This window comes from Monodelphis domestica, chromosome 1, assembly GCF_027887165.1.
Source record: "Monodelphis domestica isolate mMonDom1 chromosome 1, mMonDom1.pri, whole genome shotgun sequence".
Taxonomy (NCBI): domain Eukaryota; kingdom Metazoa; phylum Chordata; class Mammalia; order Didelphimorphia; family Didelphidae; genus Monodelphis; species Monodelphis domestica.
In genome coordinates, this window is record NC_077227.1 from 108,466,927 (window position 1) to 108,491,373 (window position 24,447).

The following is a 24,447-nucleotide window of genomic DNA, read 5'->3' on the forward strand; positions in this document are numbered from 1 at the left end:
TGCATAGTATGCTTTGGGCTGCTGGGGGTATAAAGATAGAAAAGAGAAAACTTACACCAATATGAAGCTTGCAATCTAGAAGGAAATTTCCTGCTTGTGTTATAAAATATGAAGCCAAATAATAGTGAATAGGAGAAATACAAGGATAGTTAGTGCTATACTATAAACATTTAGAAGAGGGGGAAATCAATTCCCACTGAAGAGGTGAGGAAAGAAGTCATGGAGGTAAGTATGATCTATTTCACAGAAGTTTGCAGTCTATAATTAGAGGCCTTGGAGAATGGGAAAGATCTCCATAGACCAATATACATTTAGAAAACTGGATAAAGCTTAGAGAGATAATCAGAAGTGGTCCAGTGCAATGTGTTTTAGGATTTTTGCAAAAGAAGATTGCTGGGAGTTGAGTCTTGAATTGGGCTTCAAAAAAAAAAAAATTAAGCTTTTGGTAAAAGGAGGAGAAATTCTGGGTCCTGACATGAGGGTGAATTAAAAAAGGGTGGGGGATCCACTAGGACTAAATGGTTAAATCAGAAGATAATTTATCCCTCTCAGGCTTGTGAGTAAGTGGGGGGGGGGGAGACTGATGAAGCATAGGAAGCATTCTGTGGAGACACAACTGCAGAAATGTCTTTCAGAAGCTTCTAATTGGCTGGGTAGACTATATGGGCATATTTCCCCCTAGTGGCTGACATCTAGAGTGCAAGGGATCCCTTCATCTAATACATGCAAGTGGAATTTGGAAAGGAAATCTATAATAAATTATTATTTTTAAAAAATTAAAGTCTCTATTAGTAATGGGAATTGCCACCTCATCCTTATGTTTTGGAAAAGTTTGGAATTTCATGTAGTTTGAAGTGGTATCATCTAAGTTAGTTAAAAGCCCCAAAAGCCAGGGGTACCCATGGAGTGAGGAAAGGGAATGTGGTACTGGTGTTGGTGAGAGTTTCCTAACGTTTTATTTAATAGAATTGTCAAAGCAGAAATGTTGTCGTTCTGGTTGTACAAGACACAATGCAGAATTCTGAGGAAGTCTTAAGATCTCGAGTTTCCTCATTTTGAAAATTTGGCCAGTGTTCTTGAAGATCTTCTTTCTCCATCATCTTCCCTTTTTATTATGAAGAGGAAAAATGGTATCAACAGACTCTCACTATGGAAAGTGTGCCAGTGATCTAACAATAATGCAGAGGTTTTATTTTTTTTCTTTTTTTCTTTCCCTGTCCAGTCAACAGTCAAACAAAGCCTGGAAAAGAGACATTCATGGAAGGAAACTTGAAATCGCCCAAAGCTGCCCATTGCTGGGTATTCCTGTCTTTCCAATTCTTTACCTTCCTTCTGTTTCTGTCTCTCTGCTTCTCCCCACCCCCACCTCACTATGGGAATAATTACTCTGACCCAAGAACTGTGACAATACACCAGGGGAAATAAGAATTAGAAGTAATGAGCTGTGGGTAGAACTGCTGAAGAAGGTGGATGCTTGATGAGAAAAGAACCCAAGAAATGGCGATCTTTTGGTTCTCACTATAATATATATCTTTTTCTTTTTCTTTGTGTTCATCCCTGCTTTCCTTCCAGATTCACAATACTTAACCTGCCGGATGCAGAACTGCTCAGAAGCCAACCGAAATAAGCCTTTCCCTGGCTACATTGACCCTGATTCTCTGATTGTTCAGGATGATTACGTTTTTGTTCAGGTGTGTAGCATCTACTTCTATTGATTGGTTTCCAAGAATTTTTTCTTTCTACACATCAGCTTTCTTATGTATCCCTTCCCCCTGGCCACACTGAAAGATCCTTTAAAAATAATAAAAGGCTTGTGATTTTCAATAAAAGGGACAGAGTTTAGTATGTCAGTTTCCAAATCAACAGCATACTAATTAGCTGCTTCTGACTGTGCTTGGAGGACCTTATCACTAGGAGGTCACAGGGGTGCAGCTCATAGGATCAGGCATAGACATGGAATGATCTGAATCTCCAATCAACCTCCTCATCCTGTATTCCATTGGCAGCTCCCTATTATCATCGAGATGGGCAGATATGTCAGTCTCTTGCTATCAGGAGAGCAGCAGACCAATCAGACTTTCTTCTTTAAACACACATACACATACACACACACACACAGCACATGGTATTTTTTTAAGGAAAAAAAATAGGCTGAGGGATAGACTATGAAATAGCTAAAGGTAGTAGAAGGGAAGATAGAGACAGAGGGAGAATGCAATCAGCAATCAGAATGTTAGGTGCCGATTATTATTAGGATAAAGAGAATTTAGATGAGATTCATTGAGGCAGCTTTCTCATTTCAGACAACCATTTTTGAAGTCAGGATTTCATTTGGATGACCACCTGAGTCAAAGAGCAAGGAAGGCCACTTAGATTATTTTTACTTATTACTATGTAAAACATTTATTGGAAAGGGTTTTTTAAAAGAAATATTTGAATTGTAGAATAAAAATAATTCATTCAGTGCTTCTTGTGCTTTATGACAAAGGGGACCTTTGATTGGGAAAAAAATAAGGAAAAGAAATTTCAATCAAATGAGCACTTATCTTATTTATCAATTGAAGAACATGCACTTACCCTACCATAAGCAAGGCATTGTCCTAGTTATAAACAAAAGTGACTTTCTCTCTCTCTCTCTCTCTCTCTCTCTCTCTCTCTCTCTCTCTCTCTCTCTCTCTCTCTCTCTCTCTCTCTCTCTCTCTCTCTCTCTCTTGCTAATTTTAAAAAGGCATCTTAGGGAAGCTAGATAGCTCAGTGGATTGAGAGTCAGACCTTGAGAGAAGAGGTTCTGAGTTCAAATCTAGCCTCAGATACTTCTTACCTGAGCAATTCACTCAACCCCAACTGTCTAGCTGTTACTGCTCTTCTGTCTTGGAACCAATCCTTAGTATTGATCCCAAGACAGTAAATAAGTTTTGGTTTTTTTAAACCATTCTTTAATAAATTTATATTTGAGTGGTACTAACATTTTTGTACCATAATTTATGAAACTCATATTTTAAAAGATATGCTTTCAGACAGAAAACATGAAAAGTATTCACCAGTGTCTTTCGACATATGCCATACTCCCATTTTCTAGATTGGTATACTTGTATAGGTTTTCTTGCCCTGTGTCTGTCTGTCACATCTTCTAGATAATTGAATACTTAGATATCTCAAACTGATCATATCACCTGGAAACATAGGTAAAGGGGTTAAGTTTAAAGTCCATTTCACCAGTCTCTTGGTTAGCAATATTTCTACATTTTCTTATCACTCCTTAAAATTCCCTGACATTACTTGTCCATTAAAATTCATTGTACCATTTTGAATTTTTACCTTCTCACTTATGTTGGGGTCCATGCAATTAGTAATCCCAACTTGCATCTCATTACAGTTTCAAATTACCACCTGTTTTATCACCAACATACTATTAAAATACAGTACTTTGGAACCACTGATATTTAATGGATAGAGATGAAAAAAAATGTTTGGAAAAGGGAGAGATGGATGGCTATAGTGTGCCTTGAATGAGTATGTGCACTCATAAAAAAGATAGCTATACTTTTGTGTTCTTTGATTTTTTAGCATGATCTCTTATCTTGCAGGATAAATTTCAATGTTTCTATTTTGGAGTGATCTGTAACTAAATGAATATAATCCAACAGATCAGCAAACATTTATTAATCAATTACTAAATGTAGGGCAGTAGCACTAGGTATTGAGAATACAAAGAAAACAAAAAGTTTATCTCCCTCCTGAGGGAACTTATATTCTATGGGGAAAATGTAACATATAAACTGATGAGTAAATACAAGATAATATGAGAAAAGAGAGAGAGTACTAACTAATAGCAGGATCAAGGACATCTTCTGGTAAGAGGTGGTATCAGTATGAAGCCTTAGAGAAAGGTCATTTTTTTATGTTCCTTTTTTTCTTCAGGATAGATCTTGTTATACAGTTATAATGATCAGAGTCCAAGAAAAGAAACAAGAAGGCCTGAATATTTGGGGTCTTTGTTCTGTCAATTCTGGATTTTAATCATTACCTTAAGTAACAATGGGAATATAGCTTTATGTTTATGCTTCTTAAACTTGGACATCTAAGGCTCTGGTTGACTTTGAGCCAATCTATACCATAAATCCATATCTTCTACTACTAACAAAAAAGGTTTAGTAGGACTCCACACTTGAAAGACACATTGAATTTTGAAGAATCTGTTTTATGACCAAAGATACACATTTGGCTGCTTAATAACATGAATATCAGACTTTTAAATTACTGTATGGTAGTGACTTTCTTGTCTCTGCTTGTTCACTGGCCCCAACTAATATTAGTAAAATCTATAGTTATAATCTGTCTATTTATGCCTCAGTTGACTTCAGGAGGACGACCACATTATTACGTGTCTTATCGTAGGAATGCATTTGCACAGATGAAGCTACCCAAGTATGCCCTGCCTAAGGTACAGTTGGATAATCTTATATATTTTCCCTTTTCCTTTCTGCCTTCAGCTTCCTATCAATATACCCCCTTGTCTTAATCTATTTATTTAAATATCATAAAACTATATAAGTATTCAAATTAGAAGGTACTGAGGAATCATAGACTCAAAATATATAACACAGGAATGAAACTCATATATCATCTAATACAACCATTTAAAACTTTACAAGCAGGGAAATTGAGGCAAGGAGAAGTTAAGTGACTTCTCTAAGATCATAAATTAGTGGCAGAAGTAAGACTAGAAAAGACTAGGAGCTTCTTCATACTAGGTCACTATTTCTGTTAGACCCCACATCCTCTCTGAGTTTTAAAGATTATTTTGTTTGGTTTCCTCAAATAGCACATATAGCATCTAGGGAACTCTGCCCACTGACAGGCTGGGTCCTCGGAAAAGCTACCTTAGGTACAAATTAATCTATGATTATACATTTGCACAAAACCTCTGCTCATGAACCTTCATTAATATGATTAGATTTAATAGTCATCCAGAGAACACATTTAAAAACAAAGTTTAACCTAGTAAAAAAATTAGCAATTGGACATCATTCCATAGAAAATAGGTAATACTCTACCACAAATACATGCACTGTCATTAGGAAGACAGATAAGCATAGAGATCACAAATAGAGTCACACATACAGGGAACATGTGTAACTTAGGATCATTCAAAAGAGAGCAACCCATGCCACTAAAAAGTGCAATCACTGTTGGTTTTTTTGAGTATGCCATTGTGCTGCTTGTTCTGGGTCAGCACACTATTGTCCATTGATAACTTCTGGGGCTGTGCCTGGCCATAACAATATAAATATGTTACTCTTCACAGAGTATCACATTATTAATTTTTCCTCTATATTGTTCTTTTCCCTCTCCTTCTACCTTTCCCTCACACTCTTGCTTTCTGTCCCCCTTTTCTTCTCTGTTTGTCTCTCTCTCTCTGTATTTATTTCTCTCTGCCTGTCTCTCTGTCTCTCAGTCTCTCTTTCTGTGTCTCTCAGTCTCTCTCTCTCTCTTTCTCTCTCTCTCTTTCTCTGCCTTTTGTTTTCCATCCTTTTCATTCTTGATTTCTTTTCCTCTCTAATTTTCTTCTCCTTCCCTCTCCAGTCATCTGCCTTTTCCCTGTCTCATCTTTCTCTTCTTCTCCTGCCTGGGTATCTGCTGATTAGCTGTTCAGTTGATCTCTTGGATATTATTTCTAGCTACCCACTGTTAGGCAAAATCCCTTCAGGGCTACCAGTCAGCTATCTAAATTCTGATCTCCATTCTGCTAGTGTGTAGTGACTAGAAAGCCTCTCTCTAATAAGTATGATCTGATAGCTCTTGAGCCATACATACTATGAAATTATAATTTACCACCTAGCTAAAAAAAGTAAAGGATATCCATAGGCTAAAATAAAGGCTTTTCTTCTAAAATCTTTCTTTGGGATTGAATATTAAAAGTATTATTTTCCCCAGACAACAATTTGATTAAGGGTAACAAATGTCCAGGTACTCTCTAGTTTGACAGATAGATTAATTTTATCTCAGAATCAAAGATAGATAAAAGAAACACCATCCACCTGGTTTGTATTTTTGGCGTTACCATGTACATCTGTCAATAGCAAAATCTACTAGTTTTGCAAGGGCATATTGACCAAAGTAAAACATCTTTGTCTTCTTACCTAGTTGAAAGGACAGAAGCCAATAGAGTAGAAATGCTTTGTTCAAGGTTATACAATGTGTAAATGGCAGAATCAGGACTGGAACACAGATTTACTGACTCATAAAGTAATCTTCATGATTCTCTGGGTAGATAATGATTCCTGAATCCAACTACTAAGCATTTTTGCAAACATTGGTCAAATACCAGATGTCTACACATACCCACCTCTTCATTGTACCTCTTCAAAAAAATCTGTTTTCATACTGTGTTAAGGTATCAGCACCACCTAGTGGAGGGCATACTGATTCAAGAGATAAAAACCCTGCATTTACAATCCTAGTTCTATTAATAGTGCATTGTAAAGCTGAAATAAGTTTATTTTTACATATTAGCATAGAGTTTAAAGTGGAGAGACATTAGACAAAATCTTCTAAAATCCTCTCTTTTTACAGCTAAAAAAATTAAGTCCAGAGATATTAAATAATGTCTCTAATATCATACAAATAGGAAGGATCAAAGCCAGGATTTATACTTATGTGCTATGAACATAATATGTCCAATGTAATTACTATAACATGTTGCCCCCTTTTTGGTTTGTTTATTTCCCTGGGGCTGACATATCTATGTTTAGATCTACAAAGAACATAGGATAAGAACATAAATTAACATAAGGGTAAATATGACAGATTTGAAATCTTTATAGGAAAAGGCCATAGATAAAAAAGAGAGAGACCCCTTTTGTTTTATCATCTTTCTGGAATGGATCATTCTTTTTAAGGCAGTATAGTTAACTGCGAGCAAGATTTGGAGCCAGTAAAAATTGGGTTTAAACAAACCCTCATATACTGAACTAAGTATCTTTGGTGAAATTACCTAATAAACTCTCCAACCCTGAGTTTCCCTACTTGAGAAATGAGCTTCCTGGTTTGGGAGGTAAGATTAAATGAGTTTGTATGTGCAAAATTACTTTGTAAACCTTAAAGTGCTAGATAAATATATATTGGTTGAAGTTGTGATGGCATTTGTCATTTCTACAGACCCTCTCATGGGTCAGTTTTCTACACAAGAATATTTGATGCTTAAGCAATTAGCAGGTACGGGATCCTTAACAAGAGCAGCAAGATCTGTTCTTCCAGGTTATTAGTGATGGGAATGGCCAAACTCTTAAATAAAATTCTCACCTTTTACCTCCTGTCAATGAAGCAAAAAATAGCAACTTGTAAGCTGTAGCTCAGAGGGACTCAAAGCCCAAAGTTTTGCTCTGTGAACAACTCAGAGATGGCTATGTTGACACAAATTCTATTCCTAGGATCTCTGATTCATTTGAAGTTCTGTCAGTCATTCTCTACTGGGCTATCCCCTCTCTTTATCTTGCTCCTCTGTACTCTATCTTTGAATGCTTTCATCCCCTCCACTCATGGAGAAAAGAGCCTAATATAAAGAAAAGCCAATTAGAAATCCAGAGATATGATTTTTCATTAATTAATTGTGTGACCTAATCTAAGTCATATCACCTCTTTATGCTTCAGCTTTCATACATTGGAAAGAATTCTAGATTAGTCAGAGGATTTAGTTCAAATTCCAACTCTGCCATTTAATATCTCAGTTTCTCCATTTGTAAAATGAGCAAGGTTCCTTTGTTTGACTGTAAGGAATCTTTCAATTTGTAAGCTGTAAAATGGCAGTAGTAGTTCTCTTACCCACTTCCTGGGATTATAGGGTGAGGGAAGAATGTGTAGAAGCTTTGAGGGATGTTAAAAGCATTGCACAAATGTCAAACTTGTCCAAACTGCCATTCCAGTGCTGTTTCCAGTATGCTAACCTGGCCCTATGAACATTGGGGGATTCTTTCATAAGAATTGCACAGACACACAAAGCCAGATGTGTATTCAATGCTGTCAATAGAAAATACCTTATCTTGACCTCAGCAGCATCAGAGGAGTGACTTGAAATAGATTTTTGAAAGCTAAAGAAAACTCTCTCACCCCACTACTAGGCAACTTAGAATAGGTGCTTTGCAGTTGCCCAGGTGCGGTTATCACCCTGATCAGCAAAGTCTTGTTGCTCCCAGTGGGTGAAGATTGGCCAATCTGGACTGAAATAATTGCTTCTGAACACCTGGCACCTACCTCTCTCCTTTCTTCATGTCTGGCTCTCATAGCATTCAGGTAGTGCCTCTTCTGAGGTCTGGAAAGAGGACATTGTGATTAATTTAAGTCATTTTCAGAGAAAAAGGAGTCAGAGCAGCCAGCAAATGTATTATTTTGACCAAGCTAGTGTATAATATTTAAAGTGATGAGCAATTTCATTAGCACCTCATTACACCTTCAAAGTGGAAGCATCCTAAGTCTGGGATAGAAGGTCTATTTGTGCATATATTTAGAGGTTCCATTCAAAGGCAGGAACTGGCCTGATTGGAAAGGAATAAATAACAACTTTTATACATAGATTTGTTTGTTTTCATCTTATCTTAGCATTAGAAGGATCCAAGGAAGATAGAGTCTGTTGGGTGGCAAAGAAATTAGAAGGTGAAAGAGTATTAGGAAATAGAATTTTAGTGTTTGCTTGAGACAATCCAGTCAAGTAAGTTAGACAGTAGGGAAACCCAAATAAAAGGGAAAGAAAAGCCTCCACCCTCAAACAGCTTATATTCTCCTAGAGTCGTATAATAGGTAAACAGATTAGTAAATATCAGATGATATAAGGAAATGGAGAACCCTAGCAACCAACCATAAGAGTCAGTAGAAGCTTCTAGTAGGGGATACCACATGACCTGACTGTTGAATGATGCTAAAAATTGTTAAGAGAAGAGTGAATTTTAGGCTTGGGGAATGTCAACAAAAATGAGGAGATAGAAAAGGAAGAGAAACGTGACCAGTTTGGTAGGTCTATTATGTACGTGCCTGGAAATAATGTGTAACAAGACTGGCACAAAATATGTGGTCATATTGTGAAGGTGGTTAAGTAAACTTTTGAAGAATCTAGACTTTATTCTTAGAGAATCAAGAACCCATGAAAGGTTTGAACTTCATTGACTCAATGACCTTTTATCTGAATCCCACTGTGTGCCTTGAAGAGCAACACCCCCCTACAATGAAACCTTTGCTTTTGGCATGAAAGATGTAGATTTCTCATGATTTGCCTTGTGGAGGCATTTCCTCCATCAATTTACCTTGAGAAAATTTAAATATATTTTTCAATAACCTTGCAAAAAGTGAGGGACCCAAGAGAGTTGAAAAAATGTGAGGAATATTTCCATTGGAACTGTATGTTAACATCATAGGCAAAAATCATTTCCTAAATTTTATTGTTTCCCCCATAATACATAATATATTTTGTTAGCCAAAGAAGAAACTTAATAAACATCTGATGGTTGATTGAGAAGAAAGAGGCTTCAGTGTGCAAAGGCATTAACGTTAGATAGCAGAAAGAACTTCCTAACACTTTCAGGACCATGAGAGAGACAGTGCAATTTGGGCCTGAGGCAAATAGTGGTATACCATTTTTTGAAGTTTTATTTATTTAGTTTTATTGAAAGGCTGTAGAATTATCTGTCTGGGATTATTTGAGAGTTGCCCCACAGAGAAGCAGGAAGATAACATGGATGATATCTACTTGTTTACTTCTCTTTGAAACAAGAGATTGTTAGAAAATATTTGTTATCATAGGTTAGAGATTGCAGAGATAATAAGAAAATGTACCCCAGAAAATCAGTAAACCTTGGCATGTGTGAGCTGCTTTCTCCTTGTTCCCACTTTACAGAACATCTTCCTAGAGGAAGAAGAGTGGAGAAGGTCACTCCTATGTTAGGGATTATTACACAAATATTCATTGAGTACCTGTAGTGGATATTTCCTATGCTCCCAAGTATTGTGAGTGAGATAGAATTGAATAGGATGGAGGCACTACCTTTTTGGAGTTTACAATCTAGTAATAATTGTCATTCAAATTTACATTTCTATTGGTGCTATAAGTTTTACAAAGTACTTTCCTCACAATGACTCTCTGTGGTTAGTACAGGTGCTTCCTTCCTTCCTTCCTTCCTTCCTTCCTTCCTTCCTTCCTTCCTTCCTTCCTTCCTTCCTTCCTTCCTTATTCTTCTCTTCTCTTCTCTTCTCTTCTCTTCTCTTCTCTTCTCTTCTCTTCTCTTCTCTTCTCTTCTCTTCTCTTCTCTTCTCTTCTCTTCTCTTCTCTTCTCTTCTCTTCTCTTCTCTTCTCTCCTTCCTTCCTTCCTTCCTTCCTTCCTTCCTTCCTTCCTTCCTTCCTTCCTTCCTTCCTTCCTTCCTTCCTTCCTTCCTTCCTTCCCTTCCTCCCTCCCTCCCTCCCTTCCTCCCTCTCCTTCCTTCCTTCCTTCCTTCCTTCCTTCCTTCCTTCCTTCCTTCCTTTGTTCCTTCCTTTCTTTCTGAAAGCAAAAATTGGGGTAAACTTTATGATTATTAAAAGTGACTGACCAAACTGACCTTACTGTTCATCTCATATAGTATGAGAAATCTTTGGGAGATACTATGATAATCCACCTCAGGGGAAAAGTTGTGATCTAGCTCTGCTGAGAATAGCTCAGTGCTCTCTCATTTTATCTTTTCCTTTCCCCCTCCTCTCAGCCTTTTTCTCTCAATATTATAAGCCTTTTGAATAAGCTCCATATTTGTGCTTGGCAAATAAATCATGGTGATTGATTCTCCAAAGTCCTACTCATTTGAGAAAGCATTTTTCAAGTTGTTTAATAAGATATCCAAATTATATGTAAGCTCCCTACCCCTTTCCCCCATTAATTTAATGCCCATCTCCAGAAGCACATCAAAAGTAATGTTTGATTAACACTCCTTCAATTAATTAATAACTTGCATATATGCAAAAGAGAGACTATTTGCAATCATGGTGTCTATTATAGGATTTCTTATTAGACTGCAGGTTTCATTTTATTTTCCAGATTTACAAAATAACTTAAAGGAGGATTGATAGAGACAGTTGAGCTCCTGTACTCTCGTCTTCTTTTTTCCTCTTTCCAGGATATGCATGTCATCAGTACAGATGAGAATCAAGTATTTGCAGCAGTCCAGGAATGGAATCAAAATGATACCTACAACCTCTACATCTCGGACACACGTGGCGTCTACTTCACCCTAGCTCTGGAGAATGTGCAAAGTAGCCGAGGGCCTGAGGGTAACATCATGATAGACCTCTATGAGGTATGTCATGTCTGTTAGGCTGACATCTTCACACAAAGCCTTTTATGCCTATTATAAATTTCAATTTTTCATATTTTTACCAATGCAAATTACTTCCATAGTCCTCTTACATTAAAGCAGCACCAGAATATGTATTTTATTGTTGCTCAACCATTCAGTCATGTCTGACTCTTTGTGATCATATTATGCCAATACTATGTGGAGGGTTTTTTTGGCAAAGATACTGGAGTGGTTTGTCATTTCCTTCTCCAGAGAATTAAAATATGTAAAAGCTAAGTGACTTATTCAGGCTAGTAAGTGGCTAAATCCAGATTTCAATTCAGGCCTTTCTGATTCCAAGCCTAGCTCTCCGTCCATTGAACCACCTAGCTGCCCAAAATATTTATTGATAGACATTAATTACTTGCTTACAGTATAAGTAGTATATTTTAAAAGAATTTTAAAAGAAATAATTATTCAAATTACCTATACTTGAGCTCCTTAATAAATGGACCCTCAAAGGAAAGTCTAAGTGAATTAGGGCAACCTAGCCTGGAAATTAGTGATGAGGCAACTCAGTAGATAGAGAAAGGCTTGGAGATGGGAAGTCTTGGGTTTAAATATGACTTCAGATTCTCCTAGCAATGTGTCCCTGAGCAAGTCACTTAACCCTAGCTGCTTAGCCCTTACCACTCTTCTGCCTTGGAATCAATAGTTAGTGTCAGTTATAAGATAGAAGGTAAGTATTTTAAAAAAAAATAAGTGATTTAAAAATAGTCTTAAAACCACATCATATAAAAAGAGATGAAAAAACTGGGGATGTTATCTTAGAAAATAAGAACTTTTATAGACCATGTTTTTAGTTTTTAGAGAAACAATGTCATACAGAAGAAAAGAATGCCAACATTGAAACTAGGAAGGCCTAATTGTAATTCATTTCTCAAAGATGAAAAATATCAGAGAAAGTGCCAGTTTGTAAAGGGAATTTCCTCTCTCAGGTATGCCTTCTACAAATAAACCATGTACTCAAGTCCCTATGCCTTTATTTATATTTAAGTTACTTGAAGATCTGCTTTTTGGAAGAACGGGTACAGTAATTCCCTACAGCAACAGAGGGCTAAGATTAATCAGTGGAATTTGCACAGAGGTAGACTGATTCATTATTAATCAAGTACTTTCTTAAAATTACGATTGTCAAACAGAAGAATGGTCAGCTTTATCAGGTAGTGAGCTGTCATAAACCCAAGTATGTCATCAAGTATGTCATAAACCCAAATATGTCATCAGCTGTCATAAACCCAAGTATCAGAATGGTATAATGACTGAGCCATGGTAGTCAAGGGGGATAAAAGAAGTTATACTTAGCTTGTAAAAAACACTTGTCAAATACAGGTCAAGGATAGGTGTTTATAATTATGGTTCTGGTTTTTGGTTTTCATTCAGTTGTGTTGATAAGATGAGCACCAAGAACTTTGCTTTTCTTTCTTTTTTACCATTAAGACAATATTCATGTGGTGACCTTATGGACCCTTCATAGAGTCGAAAAGCCATTAGGTCTGACAAATTGGAAAGTTGCCTTGATGGGGGCTTTTAATGGGATCAGGTGAATACAAGAATCCATGTCACCAGTGCTCACATTCTAATTGGCTGAGCAAGATTTGACAAGGTTGCCTGGTAGGCATATATTAAGTCTTCTATACATGAAATAAAGAAAACTCTAAGCTCTAGCTAAATAGTCTTCTGTACACTGGAATCCCCTAATTCCTAAATGGCTTGTAATACTATTTTTCCACAGCCCAGGGACTGTTTAAAATTCTGTCTACTATCTAGTGTCTATGTCCTCCTTTGTAATGTTTATAGTCCCGACTATAGTCTACAATACCCCATCACTATAAAATATTTAAGAAGCTGTGTCTATTCAGTATACAATAGAATCTTTATATGTTACACTATTTTGATGCATATTACTCCAAAATCTATATATTTATTCTATATAAACCCTCTCCTGACCTCCATCGTGCATTTCCATCTGTCTCCTAGACATTTCAAACTGAATTTCCCACAGGCATGCCAAATTCAGCATATCAAAAATGATTGTTTTTCAGTCTTTTCAGTTGTGCCTGACACTTTGTAACCCCATTTTAGAGTTTTCTTTGGCAAAAATACAGGAGTGGTTTGCCATTTCTTACTCCAACTCATTTTATAGATGAGGAAACAGAAGCCAACAGATTTAAGTGACTTGCCCAAGATCATATAGCTAGTAAGTATCTGAGGCCAGATTTGAACTCAGGAAGATGAATCTTCCTGATTCCATGCGTGGTGCTCTATCCACTGTGACACCCAGCTGCCCTGACATCAAAATAAAGAACACTGCTTTTCCTAGGGATAATAATTATCCTCTCTCTTTTCCTCCATTGATCAAAGATTTGAGATGGCAATATGTTGGCCTTAAAGTTTCTGGGATGCAGAAATCCTCAAGGTGTATTTTTTTCATGTCATCAGGTCCCCCTTTCCCCTATGAGTATTAGCTATAGCATTTATGCCCCAGTCTGCTCCACTGATTTCTAGGCTACTTTTCTTTCTCCTTCTCTCCCTCCCTCCACCCCCCCTTCCCCTAATTCCTCAGGGCAACATGGAAGCATTTCTCTGGGCTTTTGCCTATTTCCTGACAGACCCAAAGCCCATTTTAATTGGCCCCAAGATGATGTAGTTTGACAGGCTTAGACATGATTGACTTTGAATTGTTCTGTTATTGAGAAGCTATTCAACATGCAACTGTAAAGTTCAAATGCTTGTCCTGGATGCAGAATGAGTTGGGGCAGGGATCAAGATGACACACGGACACAGTTCAAACTTTCCCCTTTTCCCTCAGATTTCCCACAAGGCTCTGCCTGGGCATTGGCTGTCTACAGATAGATTGCTGCATCCTGTTATCAGTGGTCTGAGCAGTGGTTTGACTGCATTATGTAAAGGTATCTCATATCAGATGTGGGGCAGAAGGGGACTTAGGGAGGAAAGGCTTTGTTTTATTTTACTGACAGTTCACAGCAACCTGGATTGAAATTGATGTGATCAGACTAGTGGTGCCGTATCTGCTGATTACCTAGATGGAAAGAATATTGGCTGACACTGAACCTGGCACAAATGTTCCCTTAAATCTGATTGTTCTGGCTAGAAAGGAGCTGAAAGTCATCCAGAGAGAATTTCCCAGCTGAATTGCAATGAATGATGAGTGCTTAGTGATAAATGGAAAGTAAGGCAATCCATAGATGAATTAATAAGGGGCAGGGAGAATGAAGCATCAGTGGTGTGGGTGAAGGGGTAAGAGTATATAGGATATACCAGTCAAAGCTGGAAGAAATAAATAAAAAAGACAATCTGAGTGTGTAAGAGTTTGCAGAAATTTTGGTTTGGTTAGATATTGCTGAGCCATTCCTATAGAAGAGAATTTCTGAGAGAGAGAGTGAGAGACAAACAGACAGACAGACAGATATAGACATAGATATAGAGAGACAGAGACACAGAGACAGAGACAGTGAAAGACAGACAGATGGAGAAACAGAGAGAGAGAGAGACAGAGACAGAGACAGAGAGAGAGCATAATGGAATGAATTGAAGGGAAGATTAGAATTAAAGACCTGGGCTCATGTACTGATTCTGACACATAATGACTATATGACCCTGAGTACGTAATTTGATTAACGAATGCTAATCTACATTGGTAGAGGGAGTTTCATCATTGGGAATTTCCTATACCAATGGTATTACAAGTCCAATTTAATCTTTATTATAGTTGGCAATGGACAATGTTTTATTTGATGCTATTTCTTTGTGATTTTTTAAGAGAATAGCATGTGATTCATTAAAATTGTATTTTTTCTTCTCAACCAATACCCTCTGACCCTTCCTATATCACTTTTCAGTAGACATACTGGAATTTATTATGAGTTCCAGCCTATAGTAGACACTGTCCCTTGAGTATTAGACACTGGAATTCTAACAGAACCAATTAGGAGACAAAACCCAGACACCACCTCCAAAAACAATATCAGAGTGAGACCACACACTTAGGACTTAGTAGCTTAGTTGAAGTCCTTTTTCATCATTTCTTGGTCTGTTGACCATTCTTCTTGCTACCCTTAGTGCAGAAGGTTTTCAAAAATGAGCAATCTAATATTATTAAAGAACACCATCTCTACCTGTCTTAAAGCTCCTTTAGAATAGTGATATTTACCTACCTTACACATAGTAGATACTATTTTATCTCCAGTACCTAGTACATTATGTGGCACGTAGTTGGTGCTTAATGCTAAATGATTGAGAATTTTGTTGTTGTTGAACTGGCTTGAATTGAACTCTCTGCCTAGTTCGTGACAAATTCAGGAGATGGGGCACAACTTCAGTTTACATAAGAGAGAAGAAAAGTATCTGAGGACATAACCTATAAGATGAGGGAAATAGTCTTGGTAATTATTCATTCATCAGGCATTTGTTGATTGCTGTTTCTGTATAGAGCACTTATGCATTGGGAAATGTAAAGATTAAATCAGACATTGCCACTATTCTTACAATTGGGGGTATAGTAGATAAATCTACTATAGATAAAAATAGTAGATAAACATAAAAAAGTACAAATCAGAATACACTAGGTGCATGAGAAGAGTACTAAGGACTAAAACATGAGCCTTTGGAGAGATTCTTCAGAATATATAGAATATTTCATGAATTTACATATAAATGCAAATACATTTGAGTTAGGAACTATTGGTTTCTATGTGATTTCTTTCGGTCAATACAATTTGAACATTCTAAACTGTGAGGGATACACTGAATAGGCAGCAGATAGATATGTTATGTGATTTTATTATGCGTCGGACTAAGAGATCTCTGGGAATAGATACCCCTTAGCTTCTGTGCCCTGGAGCAAAAATACCAAGTGATAAATTCCTTCTCCTGAAAGGAGTGGATAACAGAGGGGCCTGGCCAGTGGAGCCAGTACAGAAAGGACAGTGATATGTGTTTCTGTGACGTGTGTCACCTGGTATGTTTGCACTGGTGTGGATGATGAGTGGTGGTTTGACAGAGCTGGAGAATATCCACCTTCCATTGGGAAAAGAAGATTAATTAATGATGATGAAGAGCACTATGGCATAATACGTAGTGACAGTTGGCCCAAGAAGGATGAAAGTGGTTGTGATCATGCAGAAGCCACCTGCATGGCATATACAGGACACACAAATCCTAGGCAAGGCAAGGCTAGTGGAACAATAAATGTATATAACGAGTGAATGGTGTGTATGTATACATGAACATGAGACATGTTGTACATGTTCTCACTTTACAAAATGAAATCATGTAGACATGATACTATAACTCCAGTGAATTTAGTTCAGTTAAACAACCCTCTATAAATGATTTGCCACATGGAATCTCCTTGCTAAGATCTAGAAAATGCAAAGAGAACACACCTTCGTAGCTGCCCTCTAGATTCTCACAGTCTATTTGGGGGTAGGGGTTAGGAACACAAAATGTATTTGTCAATATAACTATAAAAAATTAGAACATGAAAATAATTACAGATTTGCAAATAAAAGAAAAAACCTATTTCCTAGGAAGTCTTCTCCCCATTTGTTAGTATATTGTTCCTTCTCAATTTATCATTATTATTTATCTATATAAGTAGTTTTTACAGAGATAATTAGAAGGCAGAACCTTCAAACTCCTAAAGGGAAGAGGATGTTTTATTTTTATACTTTTCTTCATATCCCCAGTGCCCAGCACAGTGCCTTGTGGAAGTAAATACTATATAAACATTTATTGAATGTATCACATTGAAGTTTAATGAAACCAGAGGTAAAGACTGTCTACGAGTTGATTGCTTTAAAGAAAGGCTGTGAGTCATAGCTCAGGATGCAACCTAGAAAAAATGAAAGACATATTTATCATCAAATATCTAATTTTGCCTCATCATTTAAGGCTATCATCTTTTTGGGACTATCAGTGTCATTTTAGGAAAGTAGCAAAGGGAGATTTAGGTGAAATTATAAGCTCAGGGATTCTCTGACAACAGAAGCAGCACTGGGGAACCATGGTCTTAAGCCTAGCTATTTATAGTCTCTGACACTAAGCCTGTCCCTAGATATTTGTCGACTTTCACAATGAAAATAGTCTATCATCTCCAAATCCCCAAATAAATTGTAACAATTAAAGTATTACCTTATTTGGTATTAATCTTGGCATTCTCTCTCTCTACCATTTCCTTTGTCACTTCAAATGTTGATTCTTGGATTTTTAAAATTCAATTCTCACAAAAATCTCATTGAGAGGAAGAATATTTTCTTTTATTTAGTAGAGTCAGAAATTAACAAAATCTTTGGTTATGTAAGTCCAACAATTCACTGTAATCAGAGATCAGGTTAGATAAGAGTAAAAATGTTTTCCCATGAGAATCTTACCCCATATTCTATAAGATTAAGAGTCTTCATGTCTTGACACCTCCCTTCTATAATAGCATGGTAAAGAAATATCCTCCCCATCTCATTTTTTTACTCCAAACAGGTGGATATTTCTGTTGAACAAGGTGAATTTCCTAATTAAACATGAGTACACAATTCAATTCAACAAATAACAAGAACCCACTATTTTCCTGACACCGTAGGGGTATAGAAGAATGATAAAGATGTGACCTCTTCCTTTAAGGAGATAACAATCTAGTTGAGAAGAAGTATAAATATTTGAAAATTTAAACAACAATGAGAATTAAATAACACCAGAAGGAATAATGCAAAGAGGTGAAAAAACAGTTCAAGATAAAATGTCAGTGAATGGTATGAACAATAAAAATAAAAAGCAATATTTTCAGCATCAGAGAATCACAGAATTTAAGAATGAATGAATTAAGAATTTAGTCCATGCAAAGCACTGGGGATTCAAATAGAAAAATAAGGCAATCCCTTCTCTCAAGAAGTTCACATTCTAATATTGTGAGACAATTGAAGAAGTGTAAAGGTTCCCCCAAGGCCATCTAGTCTAACCCATTCCTGAAAAGAATATCTTCTATAGATTTCCTAGGCATTATTTGGCATTTGGAGATTTTCAGGGAAGGGAATTGATATATTCAGGATCTCTCAAAGTAATCTAGTTCTTTTATGGACAATTCTTCTTTTAAGAAGTTCTCCTTACTCAAAGCTCCCTCATTTAAAATTCTAGCTGTAATTCCTACGCCTGGCTCAAGGGAACACACAGAACAAGCTCCATGACTTTTCTGTGTCCCTGAGCATAGAGTATTTGAAGGTAGCAATCATGTCCATCCTAAGACTTGTCTTTTATAAACCAAGTATAGGATTTCATAATTTCCTTCAGGGTGCTTGTAATAAGGAAGTATGGAATATCTAGTGAGGAAGAAAGATTCTACTTATGTTAAATCAACAACAAAAAAGTCAAAGAATGGTGTATAACAAAATGTCATATTGTCAAATGTCTGGCGAAGGAGAAGGAAGAAGGAGGAGGAGTGAGAATAAGAGAAACAAGAATAAGAACAAAAAGAAAAAAGAGAAAAAACAAAATTAAACCTTTATATAGGGCTTTAAGTTTTACAAAGCACATTATAAATATCTGTTTATCCTCACAACAATCCTGCATTTAATGCCATCTTATAAATGACGAACCTGAAGCAATAGAGACTAAGTGACTTCCTCATTGTCACACAGCTAGAATGTGGCAAATTTTTAATTTTGATCTTCTTGACTCTATGTTTAGTGCTCTATCCACTAGGTGCCTCTAGAATTTGAAATGGGCCTCCAAGGGTGGTAGTCTATGTGAGGAGGTCATTCTAGGAGAAAGGAGAAATGTGAATAAAAGCACAGAGGTTATAATAAGTAGATTAGGTCCTATTTTTTTGAACATTTCCAGTGGCTAGAGACTATACTGTGAAAGATGAACTCTCCTCTCCTCCCACCCCCATCCCACTAAAAAAATAAAGGACTTGGAACTTCCAAGTCTTCTGAGGAGAGGGGTGGAGAGATGAGCCATATGTGTCCCCTAAAGAAAGGATAATCAGACTAGGTGAAAGAGGAAAAGGAGGGTACATTTGCAGGATGGCAAATGTATAATGTCACATACATACATATCCCTCATCTCCTACGTCTTATCATCACCATCTTAAACATTGCTAGTTCCTTCAACAAACCCTTCTGTGGCATAAATTTAACCATCCTGATTTCCCTCCTTAGGATTTATTCCAATTTGTTCAAGTTCCTATATAACTGGTACCCAAATTAAATAAAATGTTGTCTGACCAAGGAGGGGAGAGTAACAATCTATTCCACAATATTTTCTCTCCAATAGTTGACATTTCCTCAGTTTCAAAATCTATAATGCAAGGAAACTCTACTTGATGAAATCTAATGTCCTTTTCAGCTCTGGTATTTTATTCTTCCATAAAATAGTTCCCATCTTGTAGGAAAGGGTCTAGAACAGAGGAAAACAAAGTGGATCATGTTAGAAACTGTCTTCATAATTCTGAAGAAAATGAATAGCTCCTCTGTCTTGTATTGTCTATCCCATATCCTCTCAGTTTTGCCAGCATATTATTTTTTTAAATTCTGTGAAATAAACTTGAAGGCTATACTCTCAGAGCTGAATTACAAAGAGAGCCTTTCTCCTCAAACAGCATTTGAAGTCCAATAAAGTGGAAATGACTGCAAATAGAATGAACAAATTCCAAATCATATTGCCCAAATATGACACATTTACCAGGAGAGGTTAGAGTTAGGGGATTAGGTACTATCTAGATGGTTTAAAGTTATTTTCTTCTATAATTTAATGCACTAACCCTCCAAGCCAGCATATATGCTCCTGTCTACGGACTACAAAATATAATTCATAGAGAACAAGTATCCAAAAATAGGGAATATTAGTCCAACTATTGGAAAGGAAGCATAACAGAGTAGATTATCACTACACTTTGCTTTGGTAAGATAACATTTTATTCACTTTGGGTGCCAGTATATGGGATCTTGAAAAGTTGGAGAACATCCTAAGGAGGAAAAGCAGGATGGTGAAATTAATGCCACAGAAGGATCAGTTGTAGGAACTTGCAAAAAGATAAGACTTTGGGGATGAGGATTGTGTATGCGTGTATGATGATCATTGTCAAATATAGTACATGAAGACTTTCAGATGGAAAAAGGAGATTTATTCTCAGATGAAATTATAACAGCCTAATGACCATTTGTCAAGTATTGATAGAGAGGAGATTGATTTTTAAGTACAGGTTGAAGTACATAAATAGCTCTTGAAGTCCTTTCCTTTTAAATCTATGAAATAATTACTTTGGATTCTATATAAGAAGGCATAGGAGAGCTAAGTAGAATATTAAATAGAATACCAAAACTAGTATCATGATGACCCAAGATCAAATAGCACCTCAATCATACTAGCTGTGTGATTCTGGGAAAGTCACTTAACCTTCTTTTGCCTTAGTTTCCTCATCTGTAAAATGAGATAGAGAAGGAAATTATAAACTATTTAAATACTTTTGCCAAGAAAATCCCATGGAGATTTGGACACAACAGAACAACGAAGTGACAAAAAAACAAGGAAGCATAATATGAATTACTGAATAGTACAATTTATGGAATATTTTTGAATGAAGTTCTGGATTATAATTTTTAAGTTAATAAAGTAACTACATATAGCATATATTAATTGAGTTTATTAATTATTTTAATAACTATTTACTAAAATCCTACTATGTTTAAAGACATATGCCACCTAGCTACTCCTAAGGTCACCACCTTGTTTGATGTCATAGTGCTCACTCAAGGAAAATTAGGAAGAATGCACAGGACTTGCTAGGAAAATACAGCATAATTTACATGTTGATATGAATCTAAAGGGTTTTTGGCCAATGGAATCCAGTGCCCAGGCTCTCTCTAATTTTGCAGACTATTCAAGAACTACCTAGTCATGCTCTCTAAGCTAGATCTGAGAGTCAGTTGTTTTGTTTCTGGGAGAAAAAAAAAATCTCTTCAAATTGATGTATTTTTCAGCCATGTCAATTTCTCCCAGGTAGCAGGGATAAAGGGAATGTTCTTGGCTAACAAGAAGATTGACAACCAAGTGAAGACTTTTATCACATACAACAAAGGAAGAGACTGGCGGTTGCTGCAGGCTCCTGACACTGATCTGAGAGGGGACCCTGTGCATTGCCTCCTGGTAAGTTGCCACATTTAAACAAACTTTTCCCCAGGTACCAGTGTGAATACACTGAGATTTAGAAAGGAAATTGGCCAGTTTGCCTCACCTTCGGAGAAAGAACTAACTTATTCAGAACAGGGAGGTAGAAGGGAATATAGTCATGGTAGATATTTGCATCCTCAGTTCCTTAGCATAGGGCTTGGGACATGGTAAGCACTTATCCAATATAACCTGAATTGTGGTAGATCCTTTCAGTAGGGTATAAATGACCAAAGTGACAGAAAAATATTTAGTGTCATATTGTTTAGTCTCTTGAATTGTCCAACTCAGGATTTTCTCTTTGAGGCACTGAAGGAAGATGAATAGAAGAATTCAATAGTTCTCCTACATAACAGGGACATTCTGCCAACATTTCTGTCTTTCCATTAATGCCAATTTATGACTTGATCATCCACTGAATTTGCCTATCTATTCTTGAACTTGCCCCTGTATAGCCTGCACTGGCTTTTTGGCTAACACAAAACATTTAATTGTTTTTATTTATTTTTTTTTATTCTCCATGGTACACATTAAGGGAGCAAGCTGAGGTAGTAGAAAGGAGACTGGATTTAGATTTAGATTCAGGAAGTTCTGAGTTCCATTCTTTCCTCTGGTAATTCTTAGCTGTTTGACAAAGCCATGCAGCCTCTCTGAGACTCAGAAAATTTTCTTAAGACTATTTAAGTATATAGATATATTAGAATATGCAGATATGGAGAGAAATCATAGATCATTAATATATGCATTTGAACTTCATTTAAGTTGTCAATCAATGTTAGGTGAGAGAGAGAGAGAGACAGAGAGAGAGAGAGAGAGAGAGAGAGAGAGAGAGAGAGAGACAGAGAGACAGAGAGACAGAGAGAGAGAGAGAGAGAGAATATGAAAGTATTTTTTTTAAGATAGGATCCTTGCCTTGAAGGAGCTTCTGATCTGATTGAGAAAATGAGACAGATGACTGGAGAACAACATGAGCCAATGAATAATTAAGAACTAATTGCGTGAGACAGACTAAAATCAAGGCAGGATTTTTAAAAAAAAGAGATTCTTTGATGTCCAAAGAGTAGCTTGGAGTCTTTGTAGTCTATGATTTGATGCTTAAGGTCACATCGAGCCTATCAGCACAATTACTTAGACCTGTGGTTTTTAACCTAAGGTATATGACCTTTTTATAAATATTTTTGATAACTGGATATCAGTAGAATTCATTTCCTTCATAATTCTATGCATTTTATCTTAGGCTTTTAAGGAGCTTCTGAGGAGTCTATAAGATTCATGACAGTGGGGTCCAGGACACAAAGAAAAGTAGGGGATACTATCTACACTGATCACATCTCTATTCAACCTCCTTTGTTTCCAGAGAGAGGATTCTTTTTGGAAAACAATCTCATGTCACAGGAATGGAGTCACTTTTGCCCATCATGAGAAGCTGAGAACAATGACCTGACTTTCTTGTGGTGAATATGTGCAGTGTCAGTGCATGTCATAGGAAGATTTCTTATGCAACTTTCATCAGAATCACTGCAACTATGGTGGTGGTGGTGGGGTAGGCTACTCACGCATTTCTGTGAGTCTGTTGTCCCAAGGGAAAGACAGAATTGTTGGAAGAACTATAACTAACCATTTCCCTGGATAGCCATTCCATGCTGGCCTATGCAAAAGGCCAGTAAAGGTTGCATTGACACAACGATCTTGGATCATCAGTATTATCCTTCATGCCAGCATATAGTGTGGAAAACAATTGCCAAAGAGATTTAATTGAACACAGTGGGGTAGGGCCCTAATTAGCCATTCTGAGATAAGACATAAGACCAGAGCTGAAGACTTGAAAATTGTGATTATACTTTATATTACCATCTAGTATGGGGGATCAATCTTTATTGGATGACTGATTAGTAACACAAGAAAGGAGCTTTGCTGAAGAGAAAGACCCAAATATTAATCTCAGGAGACTTAACCAGGGTGTGCTAAATCTGAGTTCTTGATCTTAAATTGACCTTGAAGTTCAAAAATAATTGTTAGGGTCATTAAGAATGGAGAAAAGATTAATTAAAATGACTAAGATAAACTGCTCCCAGGAGCCTTCTTCTTCCCTCCTCCCTATTAACCCAGCCACTTGCCTGCTTTAAATTTGTTTCACCACAGGCTTTGGAAGAGGCTGGGAAAGAGGGGGCGGTGAGCTGGCCAGAGAATAAAATCACTTTGCAAAAATCTGCCAAAGACAGGAAATAGGATCGAAAATCTTTGAGCTCTAGGAGATTCAGAGTGTTAACAACCTACTTTGGGCCCAGGAACTGGAGGCTGGCAGCAAAGAGATAAAAAGCGATTTGAGATTGTGAGTACTTGGAGAGTGACAGTGTCACTGCCAGCCCAGCCGAGTGATTAGAAAAGAGATTTTCCAGCAGGGCTGCCTTAAATGTGGAACAAGTTCAGAATTACAGCTCCAAATGGAAAGTTCCTTGTAAAATGCCTTCTATAGAAATAAGACATCCAGGGTAATTTGGGACCATATTTTAAGGCCTTTTAGACTGATTACCTGCGGGGCTCAGCAGGGATTCTTTCCTCCACAGACTACTTAGTGCAATTAGAGAGGGGTATTACTAGAGCAGGGTTCACTTCCTTCCAAGGTCCTGGGAATGGACTCCTGAGGGGCAGCATGTGAGCCCAGCTGAACCCTTGGTCCCTGGAGAAAATAAAGCACTTAATAAAAGGAAGCCTCATTTTTCAGTAAATATAGTCACTAGTTGCCTGAAAGGGCTGGCATCAGGAAATTGGATGCCCTGGGGCATACCTTGGTGGTATATCTCATTTCCTCTCTTTTCCTTCCCCCCATGAGATACAAATTAGTGTTAGAAAGGAGATATGAGTATGACCCATATCTAGGGCCTTATTTGGCCCAGTTAGGGGTACAGTTCTGTT

At 37.0% G+C, this 24,447-nt stretch overlaps 1 protein-coding gene across 3 annotated transcripts in view; it reads left to right on the forward strand.

Annotated features, from left to right (window-relative positions):
• The window catches only part of SORCS1 (sortilin related VPS10 domain containing receptor 1), a 757,576-nt gene that overhangs the window by 601,938 nt on the left and 131,191 nt on the right, over window positions 1-24,447 (forward strand). For all 3 annotated transcript variants that reach the window (XM_056804202.1, XM_007479039.3, XM_007479040.3), the window contains exons 7-10: window positions 1,573-1,691; window positions 4,355-4,444; window positions 11,134-11,313; window positions 21,364-21,510. In XM_056804202.1, coding sequence (XP_056660180.1) covers window positions 1,573-1,691; window positions 4,355-4,444; window positions 11,134-11,313; window positions 21,364-21,510 — 536 coding nt within the window. The remainder of the gene's footprint in view (window positions 1-1,572; window positions 1,692-4,354; window positions 4,445-11,133; window positions 11,314-21,363; window positions 21,511-24,447) is intronic.